Genomic DNA, 25,788 nt, shown 5'->3' with positions numbered 1-25,788 from the left:
GCAAACCAACCCCTATGGGAAAATTGACAATTATGGTAGATAACTGGCCCAAAAACTTAGGATCATGTTGGAAAAAAAAACCAGCAGGATATACGACTGTGTGGCAGTGCAACACCCAGCAGGAGGGCTGCAGTCCAAGGCTCCTGCCAACACTTCTGTCTTCCATCAGAATACCGGAGGAAGTTAGGTACTGAAGAATGCCGATTCTTTTCCTCGCATTTAGCTTTCCCCCCAAATGACTCAACATTCCATTGCTTGTGGACCCTCTGAACATGCTCAGGCCTAATTCTCAGCAGCTGGCAAATACAAGTATGTAAATGTAGCTACGAAAACATCAGAAAGGCAACAAATTAAGGTGCAGGTTTTCTCAGTTAGCAGCTTAAGCAGTGTTTGAGGGAGGTAGATAAAACAGTTTACTAGATTAAATTGCTAGCAGCTACAACATGATTCAACAAGTCAGTTATTAAGCCAGAATTTTATTCTTAACATTGCAGATCTTCGCTCCATACATACAAGCTCTTTAATTAAGAAAATAGCTCGGAGCTACCGATTTTATTATACGCGTTAGCATGAAATGTAGAACTGTTACCAAGCATGAGTAAACTATCTGAGGCTGTGTTCTTACTCTGAGGAAAAAATGAAACATTAGTGCCATCAAGAGGCAGCTGACAGATTGCAAGAGAGAAGGAAATGAAATTTTTTTATTAGGTAGCCCTGGAAAACAGGCTCCAATCAACAAACCAGAATTCCTGGATCTCTTTATATATTTATAAAGTCCAATTCTACTGTAGGAACCAGCAAAAAAATGACAGATGAACTGCATTCTAAGAAATTATACTTTTTGTTTTAAAGCAGTGCAGTTTGGGGGCTTTGCATGGATTTTCTTTTTGCTAATATGACTCTCCTCCATCTTTCTTTCTGAAATTCAACTGAAGTGTACACTTATTCTACAATTGACCATGCTTCTTTAAATGACATTTCCATTCTTGTTGTCCCCCCCCACCCTTAAACTCATCATCCATGAACAGAATGGCTCCTTCTGTCCATCAAAAGTTTAGGATTCAGCAGAAGTATCCCGGTGGCTGAAAGGGAGGGGAAGACAAGTTGTTCATATTCTCCCTCCCCTGCAGCCCCCAGACCACCTCCCATTCTGTTCTGAAGGGCCTTCCAAACCACTGGAATGGTTTGGGGAAAGTTCAAGGGGGAATTCAGAGAAGTTACTTTAAATAGACTTCTGGTGTGGCATTCAATTAAATTTTACCAAGACTGGACCCATTGAACTTAGTCACGTTCATTAATTTCACTGGAACTTCTCTAAGTAAAACTTAGTCGAATACCACTCTTTCAGGCTGAAACCTCTTAACGTAGGTACTAAAAGGTCATTAAAAATAACAACAACACAAAACCCTGATTTGGCGACCAGAATGAAGTCTTAAAGTTTGAATCATTGTTTTGTTTCCGGATGGTCCCCTAAAGTCTAGATCAGGCTGGGGAATCCCCAAGACATTGGACTGCAACTCCCATCTTTCCTGACCACTGGCAATGCTGTTGGGCCCCAGTTTTCCCACCTATGGTTTAAACAGAAGCATTAACTTTGGCCTGGGAAAGACTAGAGTTCAAGATCCACTTCTGTAAGGGCCACACGGTTTTTTTTTTATATATATATATAAATATTTATTAAGATTTTTATAAGAGAAAAGCATAAGTAGCAAACAACATTGCTTATATCATACACAAAATTTCATAACTTGTTTGGACTTCCTCACGTCTCCTGCTCCCACTTACATTGTTAAAAAGTTTTTTCAAGCAAATTATCATCTTGTTTACAATCTCATATCCACTCGTTTAAATATGATCTAATAGTTCTCCCAAAGGGTTTGTCTTTTCCTTAATCTCACTTATCATCTAATTCCAATCTAGTTTAGTGGTGGCCAATTATTTATGATCAAGCATCCTTCTTAACATTCAATCAAATTACAATATTTTTGTAAATAAGTTTTAAATTTCTTCCAATCTTCTTCCATCCTTTCTTCTCCCAGGTCTCGGATTCTGCCGGTCATCTCTGCCAGTTGCATATAGTCTATCAGCTGCATCTGCCATTCTTCCAGTGTGGGTAGATCTTGAGTCTTCCAATTCTTGGCAATGAGTATCCTTGCTGCTGTTGTTGCATACATAAAAAATGTTCGGTCCTTCCTTAACACCCTCTGGCCGACAATACCCAGGAGGAAGGCCTCTGGTTTCTTAGTGAAGGTATACTTAAATACCTTTTTCAACTCGTTATATATCATTTCCCAGAAGGCCTTCACCTTAGGGCAAGTCCTTACAGGCTTAGTTTTCAATCTGTAGAAGAAGATTATTTTGGAGTCCCATTTTTGGCCCAGCCAAGTACAACTTTAAGAGGGATCAATTCTTGGTGCAGCTTTTGGGCCAGTTTAAAAAAAACAAACACATTTAGCACAAGTGTAGAACTTAAGTCATGTGTAGCAGAGGGCGAAATGAGTCTTCTCTCAGAAAAAATGGCATATTCACTTGAAATAACAAAATGAAACATGGGTGCAGTCTGTCTTTATCTTGAAGTGCTTCACATATAAGTCAGTGCTGAAGCTCACACTTCTTCACATTTGTGTGGAAGATACTGTGAAGCAGAAAGTTCTAAGAACCCTACCTAAGGTTTAAAGAGGTAGTCTAGACATAGGCTCCTGTGAGCTAAGTAAGATATTGCTTGAAGTTCTCATTGGAGAAACACTTAAAATGATAGATTCATTGTAGCCACAACTTTCTCCATTCACTTCTCTTATTTATCTGAAGAGCACTGTTCAAAATTCAATTTCAGTGTGTGCTTCCATTAAGTCTCTCCTTTTTGGCATCCCTGCTCTCAGCTTAAGCTAGCAATGGCATTTCAATGAAATCCTTTGAGATAGATTTTTAAAGGAAAGGAACCACTTCCACATCAGTGCATCTGATAATTCACAGCACTTTTGCTGGGCAAAATAAAAAAAAATTAAAAAAATGCCATTTACAAGATGGCAAGATTTAAGATTTCAGCAAATGTATGGAAACAAAATGAGGGCTACAGTCGACATTTTTAAATCTCAAGATTTACAGAATCACTATATATACACATCAGGGTGGAGGACCTGATGCTCTTCAGACATGGTTGGAATGCAGCTGCCTTCAGCATGACCAGTGGTCAAGAATGCTGGAAGTTGCAGTCCAAAATCTGACATATATCAATAGTGATCTTGCATTTATGTCAGGTATTCTAAGCATATATCTTGGTAGGGTAGGAAAAACAACAACAATTAACACACAAATATATAGTTCTAAGCAGTTCCGTTTTTATTAGATCAATACTAATAGCTAATTCATCAGGGTTTACATTTTTCAGAGACTGCTCGGCATGCAAGATTTGTATATGCAAACGGAGTCCTACTGCTACAGGGATTTTCGCATTTCCAGGCTAGAAGCCTAACACCCAACTCTCACCTTGGCGCCAAATCAAAATGTTCTAAACAGTTGATTGGGAAGGTAACCAAGGTGCAAGAAAGATGTCTGTGCTTCCTTTTCAAGGGATGCCAACTCTTGTACTGTAGGTGCCAAAATATCGACATGGCCTTTATAGGATCCACCTGCCAAAAGAACCAAAGTCTAAATTACACTTGTCCTGCCTACTTACGGCTGAGCTACAAGAGCTGAGAATATTGATTATTCCCACCGTACTTATTTGTTAAAAAAGACCCTTTGCCCCCTGATGGATGTAATCTAGAGAACTGATTTAGGGTTGTGTGGTGGTCAGCAATGTTTCTGAAACAGTAAACCCACATGCTGCTATCAAATCACATTAGGAGATCTGAAGTTTCAAAACAAGCTTGCTGCTCCACTGGGTGTGCAGTATTCTGGGTGCACAGAATAATAACCCACAGAAAATGGAAAAATAAAAAAGCAAGAATAGATTCCAACCGACCAGAAAACCCAGTTCCCTATTCCAAAATGCAGCAAGATTTCTATTCAATAATTCTTCACTTACCTCCAGCAGCTCTCCTTTTCCCATAGGTGACTTTACCATCAAAATCATCTACTGGGACTTTTATATCTGGCTCAACCTGCGAAATGGTACAATTCAGATGCTCTTCTACCTCGCCCAGCAGCTAAGGGAAGAGAATACAAACACAAAGATGGTTCTTGATTCTTCATGGCAGCAAATGCACATGTGAAGTCCACTAATGAGCCAATGTTAGCCTCTAAAACCAATGCTGCTGAATTTAATTCTATTAAGAATTACATATGATTAAGAATGGCCATATGATTAAGATGGTTGGGTGATGAACACCATTTTACTCATGCCAAGCATGATCTGGTCAAGAAGCTAAGAATGTAAGCTCTGCTGAAATCAGTGGGCGATATCCAATGTCTTCCGGATATAAGGCAGTATATAAATTCAATAAATAATAATAATAATGCTGCACGAGGGAAATTCTGCCCACTCCTTCTGCAGCAGAATGGGGTGAGGGGTGGGGGCACAGGGGAGAGACTGCAGTGGGAAGGAGAAAACTTGCTGTGTGACACAATTGGATGCTACCCAATGGGAATTAAAACTTAAGGTGGACTGGAAGACTAAACTATTAAGACTATGCAGAGATGGTGAGAACGACTGGGAAATTCAGAAACCAGGAGGATCAAAACTTCAGTAAAGAATGGGAGAAATTCACACAATATCTTACAGACCATTGGAATCATTTGAATTCTTTAGCAGGTCTTAAATAACCCTTGTAGCGTTATGCAGACTTTGAATATGATGGAAAATTGAAAAATTAGGAGGACATAGTATGCTGTTGAAAAGGTTAACTAAAGAAGCCATGGAGGGGAGGAGGGAAATCCAGAGATTCAAAAGAATCTTGTGTTTTTTTGTTTTATTATTATTTGTGATTTTGAGTGTGAATGAATTTGTAAAACCAAATAATAATAATAATAAAGAAATTCAAACTTAAGCAAGGTCACCCCCACCTTTTAGGAGTTAATGATGGCGCACTCAAATAAAAACATAGTCTTAACCTTCTGCCACTGCATGCAATATTAAAGGCTAGTAAAAGTTCTCCACGGGTGTTAGTAAAGGTAAGGTAAAGGGACCCCTGACCATTAGGTCCAGTCGTGACCGACTCTGGGGTTGCGGCGCTCATCCCGCTTTTCAGGCCGAGGGAGCCGCCGTTTGTCCACAGACAGCTTCCGGGTCATGTGGCCAGCATGACTAAGCCGCTTCTGGTGAACCAGAGCAGCGCACGGAAACGCCGTTTACCTTCCTGCCTGGAGCGGTACCTATTTATCTACTTACACTTTGACGTGCTTTTGAACTGCTAGGTTGGCAGGAGCTGGGACCGAGCAACAGGAGCTAACCCCGTTGCGGGGATTTGAACCACTGATTTTCTGATTGGCAAGTCCTAGGCTTTGTGGTTTAACCCACAGCGCCACCACACGGGTGTTAGTACTAGCATTTAAACCTTAAAACAGCTTGGGGACCCTAGTATTCTGATGGCCGGAGTTTAAAGATCTACCATGAACTCATTCAAGGGTCTGAGCATCAAGTTGGCCTGATTTTCAAAATGCAAAGGGCTTTTAACAGTACTAGTGAAAAAAAATTACCTGCATCTCATTGTACCAAATGGTGCAACCACCCTCATCCTTCAGTCGAGTATTATAGCAACCTTTTCCTCGACTGGGGCATGAGTGATACCAAACCTAGGTAAGAAGTTTGAACAACATGTTAGGAGGCAAAACCCATGAGCGTTTAAGCATTATTAAGGAACCCCCTTAAAACATCCAATAAAATTGTAGCGGTATCAAAATTTATGACTTGACTTTGAGTTAAGTACTATGGAAAGTCTAAACTCTTAATGGCTATGCGGACTGTTCTTTGTGATTTTTATCAGCCACTGTGGGGCAACTTTGGACCTGAAAGGTTAGATATATACACTGCATATAGGTGCACAAAATTAAGACAGTAAAAAGACGCAAAGATCTTATCTGCTGTATATGCCCTCTATATATTCCCTATTTACCGTATTTTTCGCCCTATAGGACGCACCGTCCCATAAGGCGCACCTAGGTTTTTTTGGGGGGAAATAAAGAGGAAAAAATTATCCCCCCCCCAGGCGTGGGGCTGGGGCGGGGGAGGCCCGCCCAAGCTTCCCCCGACCCCAGCCCCCAAACAGGCAGCTCTCTGCAAGCCGTGGGAGCCCAGTGCTGGCTCCCGCTGCTTGCGGAGAGGTCCGCGAAGCCTGGATGCGCTGAGCTCAGTGCGCGCAGGCTTCAGCATGCAGGCAACTCTCCGCAAGCAGCAGGAGCGCTCCCGCTGCTTGGGGACAGGTCCGCGAAGCCTGTATTTGCCCCATAGGACGCACATACATTTCCCCTTCATTTTTGGAGGGGAAAAAGTGCGTCCTATAGGGCAAAAAATACGGTACCTCTCAGGAAAGTAGAACTTACCTTTTCTTTTTCTGTTGCCACAAGAGAAATAGCCAGACCCATCCTGAAACACACATATATTTTAGTTAATAAACTCAAGTATAAAAGGAACAAAATGGGATAAGAAAGGTTTGAAAGCATACCGTTCAGCTCTTCCTACTCTGCCAATCCGATGAACGTAGTTCTGTTTTTCATCTGGAAGTGTGACGTTGATAACTGATCAAAGAGAAAGAGTAGACGCTGAGTTGTTAAAAAACATTTTGTGCACAATTTATTCAGGTGAAATGATACAGGTAAAGGTAAAGGGACCCCTGACCATTAGGTCTAGTCGTGGCTGACTCTGGGGTTGCGGCGCTCATCTTGCTTTATTGGCCAAGGGAGCCGGTGTACAGCTTCCGGGTCATGTGGCCAGCATGACAAAGCCGCTTCTGGAGAACCAGAGCAGCGCACGGAAACGCCGTTTACCTTCCTGCCGGAGCGGTACCTATTTATCTACTTGCACTTTGACGTGCTTTTGAACTGCTAGGTTGGCAGGAGCAGGGACCGAGCAACGGGAGCTCACCCCGCTGCGGGGATTCGAACTGCCGACCTTCTGATCAGCAAGTCTTAGGCTCTGTGGTTTAACCCACAGCGCCACCCGCGTCCCTATGTGAAATGATAAATTACGGAAAACTCCATACATTTCCCATTTTTACGTTTTTCTATCACCTATCCCACCTGTTTGGCTTTTTCCTTAGATGTGTAATGTAACCCAGGCTGGGCTAAGAGCATCAGACAGCGAATTCCTCTACATCTATGTTGACTGGAAGCAGCTCCCCAGGACTTCAGAAAAGTTTTCTCCAGCTCTACGTAGAGATCCTGTGATTAAATCTAGTACCTTTTTCAGTAAAAACAGGTGGTCTACCACTGAAATACAGCCCTTCTTCCAAGTTAAGCATTTTTAAGTTTTGCTGATTTTAACATGAGAGAATCAGCCTGTGCCCAACTCTCCCACTGAATTCTATGGGATTTTTGAATGTTTACCTGAAAATGAGTTTGAGCCCTTTTTTTTTAAAAAATGACATCAAAGAGAGAGGATTAAAAAGGTGTTCAGATTTGCCATCAACAGATAGCTACTTGCTAGTGAGTCTTTTCAGTTCTTACCATAAGGAACACCAGAGATATCAATTCCTCTAGCGGCAACATCAGTGCAGATCAAGAATCTGACATCTCCTTTCTAAACAGAGAAGTTCATTAAACAGCCATGTATTTTAAGTTCATTCACGTATAACTATTTCAGTTTAAAGGCAAGGCATCAGCTACAACTAAAAGACACATTCAAATGAAAGACATGGGGTCGGAGAAAAAGGTGCCCGTCTGTGCACAAATTTAGTGTTTCTATGAATGAAAGGGCCTTTGACCAAATGGAATTGTTAACAGGGGAGCTGGTTTGATTGTTTGTTGGATGGTTTCTCTCTCTCTCTCTCTCTCTCTCTCTCTCTCTCTCACACACACACACACACCACTTCCAGAGATGGCAAACTAGTGAAAATAAGTAAAAATTTCCTCCTATTGACAGTACCAGGACCATCCTTTCCCTGTGTAGAGTTCTGCTCATGGAATCATAAAATATAACCCACTCTCCCCAAACCACACTACTGACAACACTGTCCTTATCTTTTTGTACCAGGAATCCTAATGTTTAGCCTACTACAGAAGCTGCCACCGGACTATGACCAGATATGGGAGCAATATGGGCCCCTGTGGGTTTGCAGTTCCTGAACAGAAGTTATGGTGACTGCTCAGACCAACCACAGTAGTCTTGGTAGATAATACACAGATGCTTCAGGCTCACTGCTTAGGATTCAATGGAGCTTCACTGTCTGCACTGATTGTAAAGTATACTAGTATTATTGAGTAGATGTGTCAGTGCATATGGGTTTTTAATGAAGGCCAAAACTCTGCTGCAGTTTTACCAAAAGGGAAAGAGGAAAAGAAAAATAAGGTATAAAATCTTAGGTAACAGTTCAGCCACATGTAATCCTAGGAACAATTTGAACAGTAATCTATTTGTTCTCTCCTCTTCCTTTATCTTTATCTTTACATCTCCTGTCTCTGTTTTTGGCTCCCTCTTTTCTTTAAGTTCCCCAGAACTAATTATGCATGATTATTGATTTTTGGTTTTCCCAATAATGATGACTGATTTGTATCATTTGCTGTCTGTTTTTGCTCTCTTTTCATTAGCTCTGAAGCTAAACGAACTAAGAATGAACGAACCATGCATTATTGAGATTTTCGTATTTACCCAGTTACGATGACTGTATTGTTTATACTGCTATATAAAATAAATAAATAATAAATGATCTAAGGTTACATGTAATTACTAGACCTGTTCACCCTTCTTCTAGCTGATTACTTCCTTTTTACCAAATGAATGGCATATTAAATAACCTTTAAATATAGATGCCATTTTAAAAGACTGAATAATAATAATAATAATAATAATAATAATACTGAAAGAAGCTCAAGATACAATTTAATAGGAAGAAACACAACTACTATTTGTGCTTAGAAGGATATCTTTCCTTACTTTTCCCTAATAAAAAGCTGTATCTCATAGTCTCACCATTTAAAATCCCCCCCTTGAACAAATAATGCTTTATTGGGTTAGCCTATTCAACATCACAGGCCTAACCATTACCTTAAAGCGCTCCAAATTCTGTTTTCTTTCATGAGGCTTTCTGTCACCATGCAGGCAGACACATGAGAACTGATGTCCTTTTCTATCTGGACCTTAAAACCAAACAAAAGCAGTATATTAGGACTCTCATTGTTAGTTATGCTAGTTATGAAGAAGTATGAAAGAGAGCTTTATCTTAAAGCAAACGTGATGTGGCACCAGATTTAAAACAGACAGCTTGCACTGGGGGAAAGGTGGAATTTCTTTCTTTGTTTTAGTCTTTAAAAAAAAAAATCTTTATGCAACCTTTGTATTAGATGGCAGTTTTCATGATGGTTTGCATGACACACTAAGCCAAACTTGGCAGCAAAAAGGATCAGAAAGGCAGCGCATCTGCAAGTCAAAGTTTGGCACACTGTGTTGGGTGAAGTGGGCAATATGAAATAAAATAGAAAAACAGAAAATAGGAAACTGAACAAATTTATAAATAGCTGACCAAACTAAGCGGCCATCCAAAGGAACATGCAACAATTCTAATTGCAGACTTCCTCCACTGCCATGCAAATTAACAGAGGAGAGTAACCACATATGAAGATTTTCTGGGCAAGTTAGTTTAATTAAGGAAAACTTTAAAAAAGTATCTTCAGGGTAGTTCATTGCTGTGAGGGAGATTTTTTTACAGGGCTGTAACTGAGCTATACCACCACCTCTAGTTCTTTGAGAAGGTGTTACATGTACACAGCAGAAGCAGGAGGAAATCTAACCATTATGGAAAATATCCAGGATGAAAAACTACCATTTGGAACCAATCAATCAAACCTGGAGGAAAGATCTGCAAACTGGTATCACCTTGCAAATAGACAAAATGAAGCCTAACAGGCATGAAATTACTACCTCCTCCTTGCTGCATGAAGTATTGCTCCATGTTATCACAATCTATCTTGGTTCTGCAGAAGATTATTGCTTGATCCATCTTGTGTTCCTTAATGGCACGGACAGTGTATTCTCCTTTTAAGATCTTAATTGCTTCTGACCACATTTCTAAAGAAGAAGATAAATTATTCCTACACAGTGTATTAAGCATGCGTACACTGAAAAATGACAGTTTATTCTGCCACCATGTACAACATTGAATTGAGGCAACTCATCCTTCTAGAATGATAGCCATAGATTTCAACTATGTTCTAAATCTTAATTAAGAAATGCTAGTTAAAAGGTATTAACATTTTCCATTTGGTGAGTCTTATCTTGTGGGAATTTTTTTTAAATTTTACTATGCAAAGATTTAGCCCCCTGCTTTGGTTAACTGTAACAAGATCTTAGTACTGAAGTAAAGTGATGTTGCTTTATTGATTCATGCGGCTTCTCCTTTACTGAAGAACTTTGCTAAAGCCATTGGCTTCTACAAATACAAAAGCATCAGAGTTGGAAGGGACCCTGATGATCATCTAGTTCAACCCCATGCAAAGCAGGAATATGCAGCTTTCCCTTATGGGGATTGAACCTGCAACCTTGGTGTTATCAGCATCACGCTCTAACCAACTGAGCTATGTGTGTACCAAATGACTGGTTACCTGCAGAATTAGTACCAGGTCTTGTATTGTCCTTTGCATGCACCTCATCAGTCTGAAAAGTAAAATTTGAAATGTTAGAAGTGACCAAAGGCATTCAGAGCTAATGCAAAAGAATGCAGGGCTGCAAGAAAGCACACAGTCATTTATATTTCATTGTTTAGTAATCCTTAAAAAACAGTTATCTGCAGCCACATGGCTTTGTAGCCCAATCTTAAGGTTGAGATTGAAATGATGCAGCCAAACACAGACATCCAGGTCTCAGAGCTGTGCACAACAAAAAACGACGACACAAAATACGTAATAACAACAAGAACAACCCAATAATCCCCTCCAACACATTTTATTTGAGGATCGGATGTCAATCAGCCACAGGGAGATTTGGATGTGAGAGGAGTCCACACCAAACCTCCCAACCTCAGTAAGGAAATAGGACATTATTACAGTAAAATAAAAAGGTTGTAAGGCCCACCACACATCCTACAGTATGTCCAAGGAGTTTTGAGTTCCTGAACTGAAGCTGAAACAGGCATTTCACAACAATGTTCTTAACATTCATAATCTGAGTTATGGAATCCCATTTCGTTTGTCCTTTATTCCACAATTCCAACTTAAATGTTTGTGTGCATCTTGAAACTATAATATGGAATTTTAAAAATTCTGTCTATTCCAATATATTTTGTACTACTTACCCTGATGTGATTTTTACCAATCTTTTCCCAGTATTTGTCATTTTTGGGATTTACAGGGACAACAACATGGTGCACTGTATCCGGGACAGAATCCTCTCCTTTCAGATCTACCCAAGTGGGGAAGTGCATGATCTTTTCAGATAATTTCTTCACATCAAATGAATGCAGAGTTGCAGAACACACAATCACCTAAAAACAACAACAAACAAGCAGAGATGAAAAGGGTAAAGACCTTTACTGTTGCTTGCACATGTCACAAGCCCCTTTGCGATTACAGTTCTTGACTTCTGTCAATCTGTAAAATTTACAAAATAAACCTCTTTTAGTCAAGACAAGTACTGGCAGAAGCATCAGCTGCTCAGCCATTTATATCTGGTGCACTGGGAGTGATGTATGGGAAATCTTCACATTAAGAACTGAGGCATTTGGCAGAATGCCTAGGCAAGTCATTGTAAGGTACATGGATGCTTAAGCACAACACTGGGACATTGATGCATTATGCTCCACTGAAATGCAGACAAATAAGTGAGTAAATGCAAAATCTTGTTATTGCATACTCTGTGTGTAAAGTCTTCCATCCATAAAGGTTAGCCTTGTGGTGCACGAGTATGAGACAGAAAGAAAAGAAGAGAGAAGGAAGAAGCCAGCAAGGCTTCTCAACAATCCTCTTTTCCTCCAGAAATATGGATCAATTTCTTGCTAGTGTTACTTTCCTTGCTTTCGCTTTTCATGCCAAACAGCAGGAACCTGAGGACACCATCAATTTGAGTAGACACTTGGAAGTGTTCTCAGTTTTTGTTTACCCCCACACTATTTTATTATGAAATATATTATTTCAGCTAGAGCAATAGAAACTAAATTGTGCAAGTTCCTAGTTCACAGTGGCTCAGAAAACGTTGTGCACAGTTATTAGGTTTCCTTAGAGATGATGAAGCTTGAGCGAACAACATTTGGTACATACAACAGCTATGCTAAGTTTTGGGGAAAGGTCAACTAGGAAAACTTAAAGCGAACCTCTTACCTGCAGCCTCTTCCCGTCTGAAGTTATCTGAGGAATCTGAGAATGAATTCTGTTTATGAAATCAGAATACCCCTGGCTGAGAAGGCCATCCTGTACAAAAAGAGTATTACACAGTCTCAATAAGGTATTTTACCCATGTGTTTTAAAGCTGAAATAAAAGTATGTAGTAGATCCAACTATTCAACGAACAGTCCTCCTGACTAATTACAGGGGTTCGCTAAACCCACCAACTCCTCCTCTGGTTGGAAGAAGCTATGAAGGTATTTTGACAGATGAAAATGTGAACAGGGGCAGATGGAAGTCATCCGCTGACCAGTTGCAATTCTCTTATTTGTTCTGCACTCACTTTGAGAGTCAGTTACAGGTAGGCAGTCGTGTTGGTCTGCTGTAGTCGAAACAAAATAAAAAAATTCCTTCCAGTAGCACCTTAAAGACCAACTAAGTTTGTTATTGGTATGAGCTTTTGTGTGCATGCACACTTCTTCAGATACCAAGAATCTGAAGAAGTGTACATGCACACCAAGGTATCTGAAGAAGTCTGCATGCACACAAAAGCTCATACCAATAACAAACTTAGTTGGTCTCTAAGGTCTACTGGAGGGAATTTTTTTTTATTTTGAGAGTCAGATTAGAAGGGGCTCAGAAAACCAATGGTAGTTGGACGCACACTAGGCTATTAAGAGTCACAGGATCTTGCAAGGACACGCAGGGTCCCAACTCTGAAGTGCTTGTCTGCCCCCTGCATTTGCCAATAACTCACATAGACCAGAGTCCCAAGCTGAGGGTTGGCATCCAACTGATGTCTCTTCCCTTATGTCTCGGAAGGAATTTTCAACAATTCCTCAACACTGCTGTTCCCTGGAAGGTCCAACAAGCCTCACATATTTTGGTAGGAGAAGGCTCCCAGAAAAAGGGGTAATTCATCAGTGCATGCTGTATATAACTTTTTAAAATATGCTATTCAAAAAAGATGTTCTATACACTTACAGCCTCATCAAGAACCAGGAACCTAACTTGCGATAAAGTCAGTTTTCCGGTTGACACGAGATCGTCTAGTCTTCCAGGAGTTCCCACAACTATGTCTACCTGTAAAATGTAAATAGTGCAATAGTATACTGTGTCCATGCCAAAATAATATGAAAACACTAACACTTGGAATGTAGCCTAAGGAAATATTTCTCTTTCAAGCATTTTAGATTATGTCTGAAACACACTGTGTACACACAGAAATTATTGCTTTGATAAAACTTTAATGGTCTTTTTAAAGGTCTATACAAATATTGCAAGAGAGGCATTAACTGTACATAGTGCTTTACAACTCTATCTCGTTCATACTTAAAAAGCCACCATCAGCTAAACTACTGATTTCTCAACCAACAGCTATATTGCTCCTCATCTGCCTTCCAGACTCTTAACTGCTTTAATGCAGTTTTATGTTGCTTTTATTTATTCCCAAAAATTATACACTGCTTTGCACTACACACAGTCACAAAGTACTTTCCACTACAATAAACAATCCACTATTTAAAATAATACCAAAATACTAGCTTTTGTGTTTCCATAGACATTGTGAAATGGAAAGGCAAGGGGGTCATACTTTTTTTAAAAAAATACACACTCACTAGAATTCATCTGTGCACCTTTTCTTTTTTTAAAGAGATAGATACGTTTGTAGATATAACGCAAACTAAGAGCAATTAAAACTTACCCCTTGCTCCAACACGGAAAGTTGTTCTCTTGCAGCAACTCCACCAATAATTAGGAGTTCCCTGAAAGCAACATACATTAGATTACATCTCGTGCTGTGAAATCATCTTATCCAACCAGAGTGAGAGAAGAGCATGATTGTGTATGGAATCATGGGGATTTCAGCGGCACCCTATGACTCCCCCTGTCCCAATTTCATTGTACCTTAATTTAGGATTATCCACATATTTTTTGAATTGTTTCACGTTGTTCAGAGTTTGCTCTGCCAGTTCCCTGGAAGGCTCCACAATCAAGGCTTTGGGAGCATTCGGCTGATTCTTTGTTTGGGCTACTTGTGCACTTCCTGAAATAGGAAATGTTGAGAAGGTTCCCTTAGTACTGAGTTGACGACTGGACACATATTTTTTAGCTTTTGACTTTATGTGATAGGACATTTTTTTATGGCGGCTCCTACACCTGAGCATCCCCCGAGCGTACCTGCATGCTGGGATTTCACAGAGTTACCCTCGGAAGCCTTATCAAGAGCAACGAAGCCATCTTTGGGTGGAAATTTAAAGTCTTCTTCGCCGAAGTTGAATTTCAATTCAGCGTTCTAAAAGAATACACACAGCATAAAAGCTTGCGTAAAGATTGTCAAAGGGAGTTTATAGAAAAGTCACGTGATGTTTGCTGCAAGTTAGAGGTCAGGTGTTAAAACTAGTCCTTTAAGGAGAAGCGGTTCACCTGTTTAGAGCATCAGTAAGGCAGGTTTCATCTTTAAACACTTGAAATAGAAAGGTATTTTTCAAGCCCTGTCACTAGTTCCATGGAAGCTTAGGACCCGAACTTTCCAGCAGCACCTTTCTCATTGTGCTACATGGAACTTCTTGAAGTTCCACAAGCAACGCTTGGTAAAATGGAAGGAGGGTCCAGCATGATAGAAGCAGAGTATGCATCTTTTTTTAATTGGTTAGAATGAGTCTCGTGTGCTTTGGAGAAAGTCAGAAATTACCTTGAGGACACAGGCTGCAAAGAGTGCTTGGTTCTTTAAGTGCTGTGGGATTTCAAACGCAAGTCCAAGGTCCTTGCCTGGGGGGAAATAAAGCATTATGTTGACTGTTTTTTTATGAATTTAACCCATTACTTAAATGGGGGGAGGGAAGTAGACCGCTTACCATTTTTGGAGAACATGATTTGCCCTTTATCGACATCTACATAACAGCCTATTGTGTCATGCATAGTGAATTCCTACCAAAAGAAATAATAATGATAATAAAATTAAGGAGGTTGATTGAAAGTAGTTTGTTTTACAGGAATATAAAGCATCAGCAGTTGTATGGAGCACATTACTTATCACAATGGCTTAAATAGTTTTGGCTTGGATACTGGAAAGTGCAGGAGTGCATTGGTAAGAGATTTTCCTGCTTCTGGTCCCTCGGCCAGCTTCCTTCCTGTAAGTATATCCTGAAAAGGAAGGCTGTGCCCAGAAGAGGTGAAGATCACTGAAAATTGAGTGCAAGCACATTCTGTGAGCAGGAGCTCCCCTCTGCGCACTGAAGGTGCCTCTGCCCTATTTTCAGCAGTCCTCATTCTGCATCACCACAGCTCATCCCATTCAGGATGGTCCCCCAGTTCTCAGGAGAAGTGTTTTTGTTTTTTGGGGGGGGGGTGTGCTCCTGGGTAAGATGGACAGGAAAGTCTCCTTCCACCAACTCCCTTCCAACAGCACTTCACTGGATCCAAGCCTTTTGTAAAGAGTTATGGATCACACAAAAGTATTATACATAAATATTAAAAAATCAACTCAATAGAACAAATTTTATCAGTTATCTTGTAATGAAGACAGAACTGCTACTGCCATTAAAGCTACTAGTTCCATCCTCAGGCATGCTTGTTTTAATTATTGTTGGCCACCTTATCATTTTAGAAGGTGGATATAAAGTGAAATAAAGTATCTCTAATTATCAATACTGAATTTTGTTGGAGATGTAAAATAAACTTGCAGAATACCAGTACCCGCCAGCTTCCAACCCACACTGTGGAGGAGGTTTAAAATGGATAATGCAACTTCTGCAGATCTCTAGATAGATAGTTTGTGTAAATTAGTTGGGAATTATGGACTTTCAGGGGAAACAAAACCATACACGAATATTTGGGCAACTGGTAGCCACCAGAAAAGTCTCACTGCTGCAGCTGTTACTTAGTGGCTTCTCCAATGAACCAAGGATTTCTATTTCAGCATACCACTGCAAACACTCCAAATGCAACATTTCCACTGGAATGTCAGAACTGAACGCATACAACCAACCCAACTCAGGGTGTTGTCGCTAACAATTACAATGGGTAGGCTATTCCCATGACTACCGCATGCCCATATACCAGTCCAAGTTAGCTTACGTCCAACATTTATACTCCACAGAAAATTAATGCTCATCGAACCAAACATCACCATGCACATTTCTGTTAAAAGCATTTGTTCTTTCCTCCTTTTGAGAGCTACATGACTTTAACCTACATTTATGTATTTCATTGTCGGTTCACTACAACATTTAATCATTCTATTCTTTGGTAAAATGGAAAAAGAAAAACATACCTCCCCATAACTATCAAACTGTTTGTTATGAGATTTCTTTCCAGTTCCACCATAGCCAAAGCCAAACTTGTCAGTACCTAATAATAATAATAACAACAACAAATCATAAAACAATATAAAATATTTTTTAAATATTAGAATCAAACAGTTCTCCACTATCTCCTAACTATACTTTTGGAAGATAAGCAAAAAAAATACCGTATTTTTCGCACCATAGGGCGCACCGGACCATAGGGCACACCTAGTTTTTAGACGGGGAAATCAATAAAAAAAATCCATCCCACTCGCTGCCTTGGCTTCCTCTTTAGCCCCACGCAATATCTCCCTGCCAGGAGAGGCTGTGTGGAGCTAAAGAAGCCATAGCCCCGTGCAGCCTTTCCCTGCCGGAGGGGTTTCGCGCGACTATGGCACAAGCCTGCATTCGCTCCATAGGACGCACACACATTTCCCCTCAGTTTTTGAAGGGAAAAAACTGTGTCCAATTGAGCGAAAAGTACGGTAAAATAATTTTTTTTAAGGGTTCATAGCACAGTAGCGATCATGCTATAAGGCAGCAGACCATATACTTTTTGGATTGCTGTCACACTAGAAATTTGCTTTCCTCTTTAAAAAAACTCCTTTGAGAAAAGGACAGAAAAATTTCTTTAAACTGTGCACTACTGATTAGCATCACACTGAAATTGGGGGAGGTTTCTGAACCCTCCATAAAAGCAACCTCTTTCCCCAGTAACATTCTGCACCTCTTCTGCTGGGAGAAGTGAAGAACAGATCCCTGGCGAAAGGGCAACAAGGCTGCCAGTCTCTCACCTGATCCAGTGCTACACAGTTGATTACTTGCAGAAGAGTGTGGATGGGGCTGCACACCCACATTCTGCCACAACTAGTGATGCATAAGTAATGCAAAGCAAAAAAAAACAAAAAAACTTGCTGTGAAGTGCTGGGAGACAAGAAAAGTTGCAATTCAGCCTAAGAACGATGAGCAGGCTTTGCTTACTCTGTTAGATCAGGTATTAAAATCTGACTGAAGTTGCTGTGATGTTGCCACAGTTATTACTGATCCCTGATCAGATGGTCACGTAAGTAAAACAAAGGCTGAGAATGGTACTAAAGCAACCACATATCAGATCTGCAAAAATGGCAGGCAATATAATAATTAATAATAATAATAATAAAATAATAATAATAATAATAATAATAATAATATTTTATTTATACCCCGCCCTCCCCAGCCAAGGCCGGGCTCAGAGCGGCTTACAAGCAATAATAAAAACAAGATGAATGATTACAAACTTAAAAACAAACATAAATAATTAAGGTAGTATGCCTGCATAGGAAAGCATATTCTGTGTCCCCTAAATATTTGAATGTCAAAATTTGGTGCAGTTCTGCAGATGATCAGTTTTAGATTATTTCATGGAAGGAACAGAACCATACTTTTAAAATGAAATCTTATGTCCTTTAGCCTGATTTCTAAGCCTGAGCAGAGAATCCCCCACCCCAGCATTGTACTTATTTCGTTGCAATAAGAAGGGATGCCCTTAACGAGCAAGAAGAATCAGTGACTGCTAGCAGGTAACCTAGATTTCAGCCTAGTTCCTTATGTAAATACTCACCCAAATCTAATGACGCTTGCATAGAAGACCACCCGACTCTGCATAAACCCTGGTCACGACAGGATACTTCATAATAATATTTCCCTAGAACATTTTAGAAACATTTACATGTAACCAATTTCAGCTTCGCTAACTTTTCGATAAAGAAGAGACATATTTGACTTAATATTAAAAAGAACCATTTCAACTGGCACAAACAAAAAGTTATTTTATTCCCAAAATCAACTAGCCAACTGGGTGATGTTGGCTACCATGTAAAAATGCCTGTTTGTCTAAATCTGTAGTCAGTATTCTGAAGGCAGACAAAGCAAATGTTTATTCGGGGCATTCTTATTTCAAAAACGAACTTTATTACATATGCACACAACCACTGATGTAGTTTTAGTACCTTTAGTCACGCCTTTTGTTGATCGGCATCCATGCCATTCCTTTATCTCCCTGCTTTGGCAGCACAGACCATCAGACCCAATAGCTGAACAACAGAAAGGAAACATCTGAAAACCCCAAAGACCTCTTACAGTCGCAGATACAAAATACCAGCTTTATGTAAAGACAGCAAACCTTGCAAAAAATATCTGTGCACAAACTCTCTTAAGAACAACAATGAAGCTATGGATATGTGTAATTATGTCCTTGGGTTGACAAAGTTAAAGCATCATCTGACAAGAATCAAATACATCCTTCAAAGCTGTCCTATCAAATGTTTTGATTCCACTGAAAGTAGCTCAGAAGTTAAAACTACAGCAAACAAGTTTAAAAACAGCAACTACTACTACACCCACTTTCAACCCGCTTCAAACAACTCACATGGTAACATTTTGTAGACATTAAGCAAATTACAACTCCAAAGACTCAACCTATCACCCTCTCATGATCTTTGAACGGTTTTAAAATCTGCAATGGCATCTTCATATTACATGAAGATTTCCTCTTTTTTGTGTAAGTGCTAAGACCTGTAGGAATATGTACCCCATGTCCAATCTGCTATGCTTATACATACTGTTGGAATTCAAATAATAATAATAAACAATAGTTGAGTTTCTCTAGTGACATCAATGGGGAAAATTTATTTTGGTTATATGTGCTGTCATTCCTCTAAAGATCAGAAAGTCAAACAGGATTTTCGGATCATGTTACCTCAGACCCAAGCCATAGTGGTGAAACGTACATAAATTTTGGGCTTGATTTTCAGCTAGTTACCATTTCAATGCTAGAAACGTTAGTATCAAACTTACCAAAAGCAGACCCTCTGTCATATGGATTCATTTGCCATTTGTTGAGCACTGTTGAGAAGAAGAAGAAAAAACAGCTATACCATACAGTACTATGAAGCACCACAATTATAGCATGTTTGGCAGGTGTCTTCATATAAAACATCCCTAGATTCAAACCATTGGGATTTACATACTACACAGATATTACTGATATCACAATGGAAATAAAATTGTGAGATCAATTAATAATTTTAATTCCACTGATTTCAATTAAATTTATTGATTTTTTTGTATTTAGAATTAAAGTTGCCAGTTATTCACTCAGTTAGAGTGACTATCACATGAAGCCAAAACAGGGAAAGAATATAGCAGAAGTTTCCAACATTGATAATTAGCCGAATTACATGTAGATAGGATAATACAGCTATTTTTGTAGATTCTGCATTCAACTTGCCTGCCATTGGCACAGTTTCAAATATACAAGCAAACGATGTTTGTAAAATTCAACTTGCATCAGGTTTCAGGTATTGGGACAGTGAATGTTTTAGAAAAAGGCTTACCTCCTCCACCAGTTTTTATAGTGGTTTTTCCTTTTTTGCCTTCCTGTTGGTCCTTAAGAGTTTCATAAACAATCTGAATAACTGGGATGCTGAATGCCTGAAATATGAAGTTGCTTATTTAAATTATACAATCTGAACCAATTGTTTTCTTCTAGACTCTGGTTTCAAAGTGCTTATGATTAAACAAAGGAAAAACAAGTGTTCAGTTTCTGAGTACTCTATGTCAGCATGCTAACAAAACTTTCACAATCTATGGGTATTTAATGAAGTACTTTAAACTTAAGATAAAACTGTCCACAACCTGAACGTATATCCAAAAATTGTTTTATAGTTAAGAATGTAAATTTCACTTACACCAGTTTTTCCACTCCCAGTTTCTGCAGCCTGTGTAGAAATGAGATTTGATAAGAAAATTAAGATACAATGGTTACATGTATAGCAATTAACTCACAAGTTTAATCCCTTTGGGTTATTAAAATACTGGGAGAACTCCCCCCCCCCCATATTTATTGAATAATAAAATAATACGCAAACATTCAGTCTGTTCTATGTGGGTATCAAGAGTAGCAGCTAAGACATAATGTGTCACATACATACAGAATGAAGAGTAGTAATTTCAAAGGGGATTTGATTTTATGTACTGTCTTCTTTCAACCTTCCTTCTTCATGTGCTCATTACTTCTGAGTAAGCATGATTATCATAGTGCTGCACAAATAATGAGGGTCATAGGGAACAATACTATCTATAAGACAGACTGTGGCAATATTATTATACTTTAATTTATATACTGCTTACAAGTCAGAACGGCTTCTGGGTTTACAAATATACATACCATAAGTACATCACCACCTCCTAAAATTAACGGGATGGACTCTGCTTGGATATCTGTAGGAAGCCTACAAGAAAAAGGTAACATAGCCCAAGCTGTAACAATGTGGCATTTATCAGGGTGTTTATAAAAGAAAAACAAGAATGTTGCAGGGGAAACCCCTGCTCTTGATTTGCACAGTGCTGCGATACAAGAACTCTGTCTGCAATACTAAAATTAGCTTTGTACAGTGGTGCCCCGCAAGACGAAGGCCTCGCAAGACGAAAAACCCGCTAGACGAAAGGGTTTTCCGTTTTGGAGGCGCTTCGCAAAACGAATTGAAGAAAGCCCATAGGGAAATCTCCGGGGACCTCTTTTAAATGCTAGCGGTGGGGAGCAAAGCCTTCCCCCCCCCTCCGGCCTTCAGAAGAGGTCCAGGAAGGCCGGCGGGGGCCGAAAGGCTTTGCTCCCCACCGCCAGCATTTTAAAAGCAGTCCGGGAAAGCAGGGAAGCGCTTCCCGCTATCCCGGATGGCTTTTGAAGGCAGGCGGTGGGGGGGGGGAGCAAAGACTTTCGCCCCCCACCGGCCTTCAGAAGAGGTCCTGGACCTCTTCTGAAGGCGGGCGGGAGCAAAAGTCTTTGCTCCCCCCTGCCTGCCTTCCGGGAGAGCGGAGAAACGCAGCGCTGCGTTTCTCCGCTCTACCGGGAAGGCAGGCAGGGGGGACAAAGACTTTTGCCCCCCGCCCGCCTTCAGAAGAGGTCCAGGACCTCTTCTGAAGGCCGGTGGGGGGCGAAAGTCTTTGTCCCCCCCTGCCTGCCTTCCCGGGGGCTTTTAAATCGCCCCGGGACAGCGGATAATTCCTCCACTGTCCCGGGGCGATTTTAAAATGCTGGCGGGCAGCAACGCTGCCGCCCGCCAGCATTTTAAGATCACCCCAGACAGCGGAGACTTCTCCGCTCCCGGGGCGATTTTAAAATGTTGGCGGGCGGCAGCGCTGCTGCCCGCGAAGCCTTCGCTGCCGCCCACCAGCATTTTAAAATCGCCCCGGGAGCGGAGAAGTCTCCGCTGTCTGGGGTGATCTTAAAATGCTGGCGGGCGGCAGCGCTGCTGCCCGTGAAGCCTTCGCTGCCGCCCACCAGCATTTTAAAAACCCCGGGACAGCGGAGGACTTCTCCGCTGTCTGGGGTGATCTTAAAATGCTGGCGGGCGGCAGCGCTGCTGCCCGCCAGCATTTTAAAATCGCCCCGGGAATTCTCCGCTGTCCCAGGGGCTTTTAAAATGCTGGGGGACGGCAGCGAAGGCTTCGCTGCCGCCCGCCAGCATTTTAAGACCGCCCCGGGACAAGTCTCCGCTGTCCCGGGAAGGCAGGCGGGGGGGGGGAGCAAAGACTTTCGCCCCCCACCGGCCTTCAGAAGAGGTCGGGGGACAGACTGTCCCCGGACCTGGTCTGAAGGCGGTTTCCATAGGAACGCATTAATTGATTTTTAATGCATTCCTATGGGAAACCGTGCTTCGCAAGACGAAAAACTCGCAAGACGAAAAGACTTGCGGAACGAATTAATTTCGTCTTGCGAGGCACCACTGTACATGCATTTTACAATCTGAATCAGATTACTTGTTTTTGTATAGTTGGTGCTTGATTCAAACACCAGTTTTTCAGCAGAAGTTATTCACAGGTATTCACCACACAAGCATGGTAACTTCACTATCATAAGTAATTTCCATTGAAACATGGCAAGATTTCCAGAAGCACCATTTGCAGTATTATTGATTACAACTCTGGAAGGCTACACATAAATGGGTGTGTGTGTGTGTGTGTGTGTGATACTTACAACCAGTCCATCTCTTCCACGGCTTGAGCAATTTCTGGCATCACACCCATCTCTGCAAGAAAATTAAACAAACAGATGTGTTAGCAGTCTGTGTTATGAGGGGGGAAAGCGGTAGGAGAACCATGTATGGCACCTTGAGCTTCTTGAAGGAAAAGTCACACTATATAAATGCAATAACCAAAAGAAGAAGAAACACAGCAAATCCTAGGTATGTATACTGAAAAGAAAGAATTATATGCAGTGAGACTTACTCCTATGTAAACATGCATAGAATCATAGAGTTGTAAGGAACCCTGAGGCTTGCCTAGGCCAACCCCCTGCAATGCAGCAATCTCCACTAAAGCACTCATGACAGATGATCACCCAACCTCTGCTTAAAAACCTCTAAGGCAGGAGAGTCCCCCACCTCTCATGGGTGTCTGTTCCACTGCTGCGCAGCTCTTATAGTCAGAAAGATTCTGACTAAACACCAGGCAGAACTATTTCCTTGTAACCTGAATTCATTGCTTTGGGTCCCACCCTCCGGTGCAGGAGAAAATAAGCTTGCTCCGTCTTTCATGTGACAGCCTTTGAGATTTTTGACAATGGCTATCATATCTCCTCTTTTCCATGCTAAATATACCCAGCTTCCTCAACTGTTCCTCATAAGGCTTGGTGTCCAGACCCTTGATCCTCTTAGAATCATAGAGTTGGAAGAGACCACAAGGGCCATCGAGTCCAACCCCCTGCCAAGCAGGAAACACCATCAGAGCACTCCTGACATATGGTTGTCAAGCCTCTGCTTAAAGACCTCCAAAGAAGGAGACTCCACCACACTCCTTGGCAGCAAATTCCACTGTCAAACAGCTTACTGTCAGGAAGACATATTGAAAAAAGGTTTTGGTAGTCTACCATCCTTAGTAACTACCTGTCTCTGTGCCTTGTCCATATTTGTAGACAGCACTCGATTCATGCCCCCCATCAGAGTCATATTGTAATCCATATAGTCCATCAGAGTCTGGTCGCCCTCCTCTGCACACATTCCAGCTTGTCAACACCCTTCTTAAACTGTGGTGCCCAAAACTGGACACGGCACTCCTGGTGTGGTTTGGCCAAGGCAGAATCGAGCTGGACTATTACTTCCCTTTGACCTGGACACTAGACTTCTGTTGATTCAGCCTTAGATTTGTTTGCTGCTGCATCACACTGTCGATGTGGTTTGCATATTTTATTAAGTGTGCTTTAAAATTTGGGCTGAATCAGACTTGACAGGGATGGTACTCTTTTGGACACAGTATTCCAGGTGTGGTCTGGCCAAGGCAGAATCAAGCAGCACTATTCCTTTCCTTCAACCTGGGCACTAGACTTCTGTTGATGCTGCCTAGAATAGCCTTAGCCTTTTCAGTGTTTTCATGCTGGCAAATTCAGCAGTGTAAATAAGTGTTGATGGATGTAATAATAGAATACTGAACGGTATAGTTTTTGTAAAATATGCAGGGATTTATTATATGTAAAATGAAAGAGAAGCAGGGAAGTCATTGATATTTTAAGGATATATAAACAAGTACTTTAAATTGTAAAATCCGAAACCAGCATGATCAAGTATTCCAAAAGGACTGGAGTAAATTTATACGAAAGATTATTGTAAGCAATTAACATCACTAGCAGGTGGCTGAAATCCCAACAGCAGGCTTGTCATGAGAAATTTCCTATCTTTCTATTTTTATTTAAATTTTGAGCTAATTTGTAATGAGTGTAATTAGAATTGGAAAACGTTCAAAATGCAATGATATAAAGGTTAATTTTGAAAGTCATGAGGCGGGAGGGAAGGAAGTCGATAGGCTCTAAAGAGCTAAAGCGGTAAAGTGGATGATGATGATGTCAATGTATAATATTAAGTGGAAAAATTTATATATATATATATATATATATATATATATATATATATATATATATATTGTAAAGTAGAAAATGTAATAAATATATATATAGTCTTAGCTTTTATTTTATTTTGCTGCAGCATCACCACAGTTTTGCTCACGTCCAGCTTGCAGTGTCTACGAGGACCCCTGGATCCTTTCCACCCAGGCCAAGCCAGGTGTTCCCTTCCATTTGGGATCCAGTAGGATCCCAAACTTTCTGGGTCGAAAGAGGCCTGGCTCTTACAGGAATTAAGGGGCTCCTCGGAATCCGGATGTGTGTGTGTTAAAGCTTTCGAGTCCAAGCGGATCCCAGAGGCAGGCAACTCGCACCCCCCCCCCCCCAAGCTGCCGTTCTTCCTCCCGCCTCCCCATTCCCCGCAAGCTTCTCCACGTACCTGAGAAGGCCGCCATGTTCGCGTGTCTGCCGGCAACGCCTGGGCAGCGGTAAAGGGCAGGACGCGTCACTGGGCTCACGGCGCCTGCGCACTCCCCATGCCCGTGCCCACCGCTTTAGTCCTCCGGTCCGAAACGCCGGCCGCTCAGCCGAGGTTCCGCTCGAGGCCGCAGGCCCTGGAAGCTACGCGTACAAACGCCTTCATTACAAAACCCGTTTAATGAGGAGCGGGCGCTGTTTGTTTTTAAGATGAAGGTGGCCCAGGCCGTTTTGCTTGCCCTGTTTCCTCGGTAACTGGCCTGTTCGCCAGCGTGCTTTCTTTTGCTTCCCCTTGCGAGGAATGACAAGGAGGAAACTGGATGGCATTTGGAAGGAACTAATGCATCGCCCACTGGATATGCCTTTTGGGGACTTATAAATGAAATGAATCCCAGGGTAGATTCCACACATATGTGAAATTGTTTTTTTTTAACGTTTTGAAAAATACAGTGGGTTTTGCATAGCTCCCTACTGTCATCTGGTGTCACGTTTGTACCGTACAGTATATTGCACTTTGCAACACATTTAAAACGTTTTGTTTGCAGCTGTGCAGCTGAGTCCCAGAGTACAGGGCTGCGTGTTAGACTACTGGACGCTTGAGAATAATGCCTTAACAAGCCGATATTACACTTCTGATAGCCTTTTCATGCCCAGAACCCATTTGGGAAAGAGAGCAAGGGTTGGTTGCGCAAGGCCAATTTCGGACCTGTCCAAACCACCAGTAACATAACTTGTAACTTGGAT

The 25,788-nt window shown here is 41.1% G+C and overlaps 1 protein-coding gene across 1 annotated transcript; it reads right to left on the bottom strand.

Annotated features, from left to right (window-relative positions):
* Window positions 1-3,316: 3,316 nt before the first annotated feature.
* Window positions 3,317-25,104, bottom strand: DDX1 (DEAD-box helicase 1). The gene is made up of 26 exons (XM_083730269.1): window positions 25,007-25,104; window positions 22,711-22,762; window positions 20,902-20,965; window positions 20,423-20,452; window positions 20,069-20,165; window positions 19,530-19,577; window positions 18,683-18,766; window positions 18,295-18,378; window positions 16,682-16,758; window positions 15,264-15,336; window positions 15,101-15,177; window positions 14,587-14,701; window positions 14,314-14,452; window positions 14,111-14,171; window positions 13,390-13,488; window positions 12,403-12,492; window positions 11,382-11,570; window positions 10,693-10,744; window positions 10,013-10,159; window positions 9,140-9,231; window positions 7,603-7,675; window positions 6,603-6,675; window positions 6,481-6,523; window positions 5,638-5,733; window positions 4,028-4,148; window positions 3,317-3,629 (listed from the first exon to the last, which is right to left on the bottom strand). Exons 1-26 carry the CDS (start codon window positions 25,020-25,022, stop codon window positions 3,499-3,501), a joined length of 2,223 nt encoding a protein of 740 aa, XP_083586395.1. The 5' UTR covers window positions 25,023-25,104; the 3' UTR covers window positions 3,317-3,498.
* Window positions 25,105-25,788: the final 684 nt, after the last annotated feature.

The sequence above is a fragment of the Podarcis gaigeae genome, assembly GCF_964106915.1.
Source record: "Podarcis gaigeae genome assembly, chromosome: 3".
Classification (NCBI taxonomy): Eukaryota; Metazoa; Chordata; class Lepidosauria; order Squamata; family Lacertidae; genus Podarcis; species Podarcis gaigeae.
This window is presented reverse-complemented; position numbering and strand designations above follow the sequence as displayed.

Coding starts and splice junctions, on each gene's coding strand:
- DDX1 (XM_083730269.1), bottom strand. Junction 20,966..22,710: donor GTGGAAGAGATGGACTGGTT/GTAAGTATCACA, acceptor TTTTTCTTGTAG/GCTTCCTACAGATATCCAAG. Junction 5,734..6,480: donor TGGCAACAGAAAAAGAAAAG/GTAAGTTCTACT, acceptor CTTCTTACCTAG/GTTTGGTATCACTCATGCCC.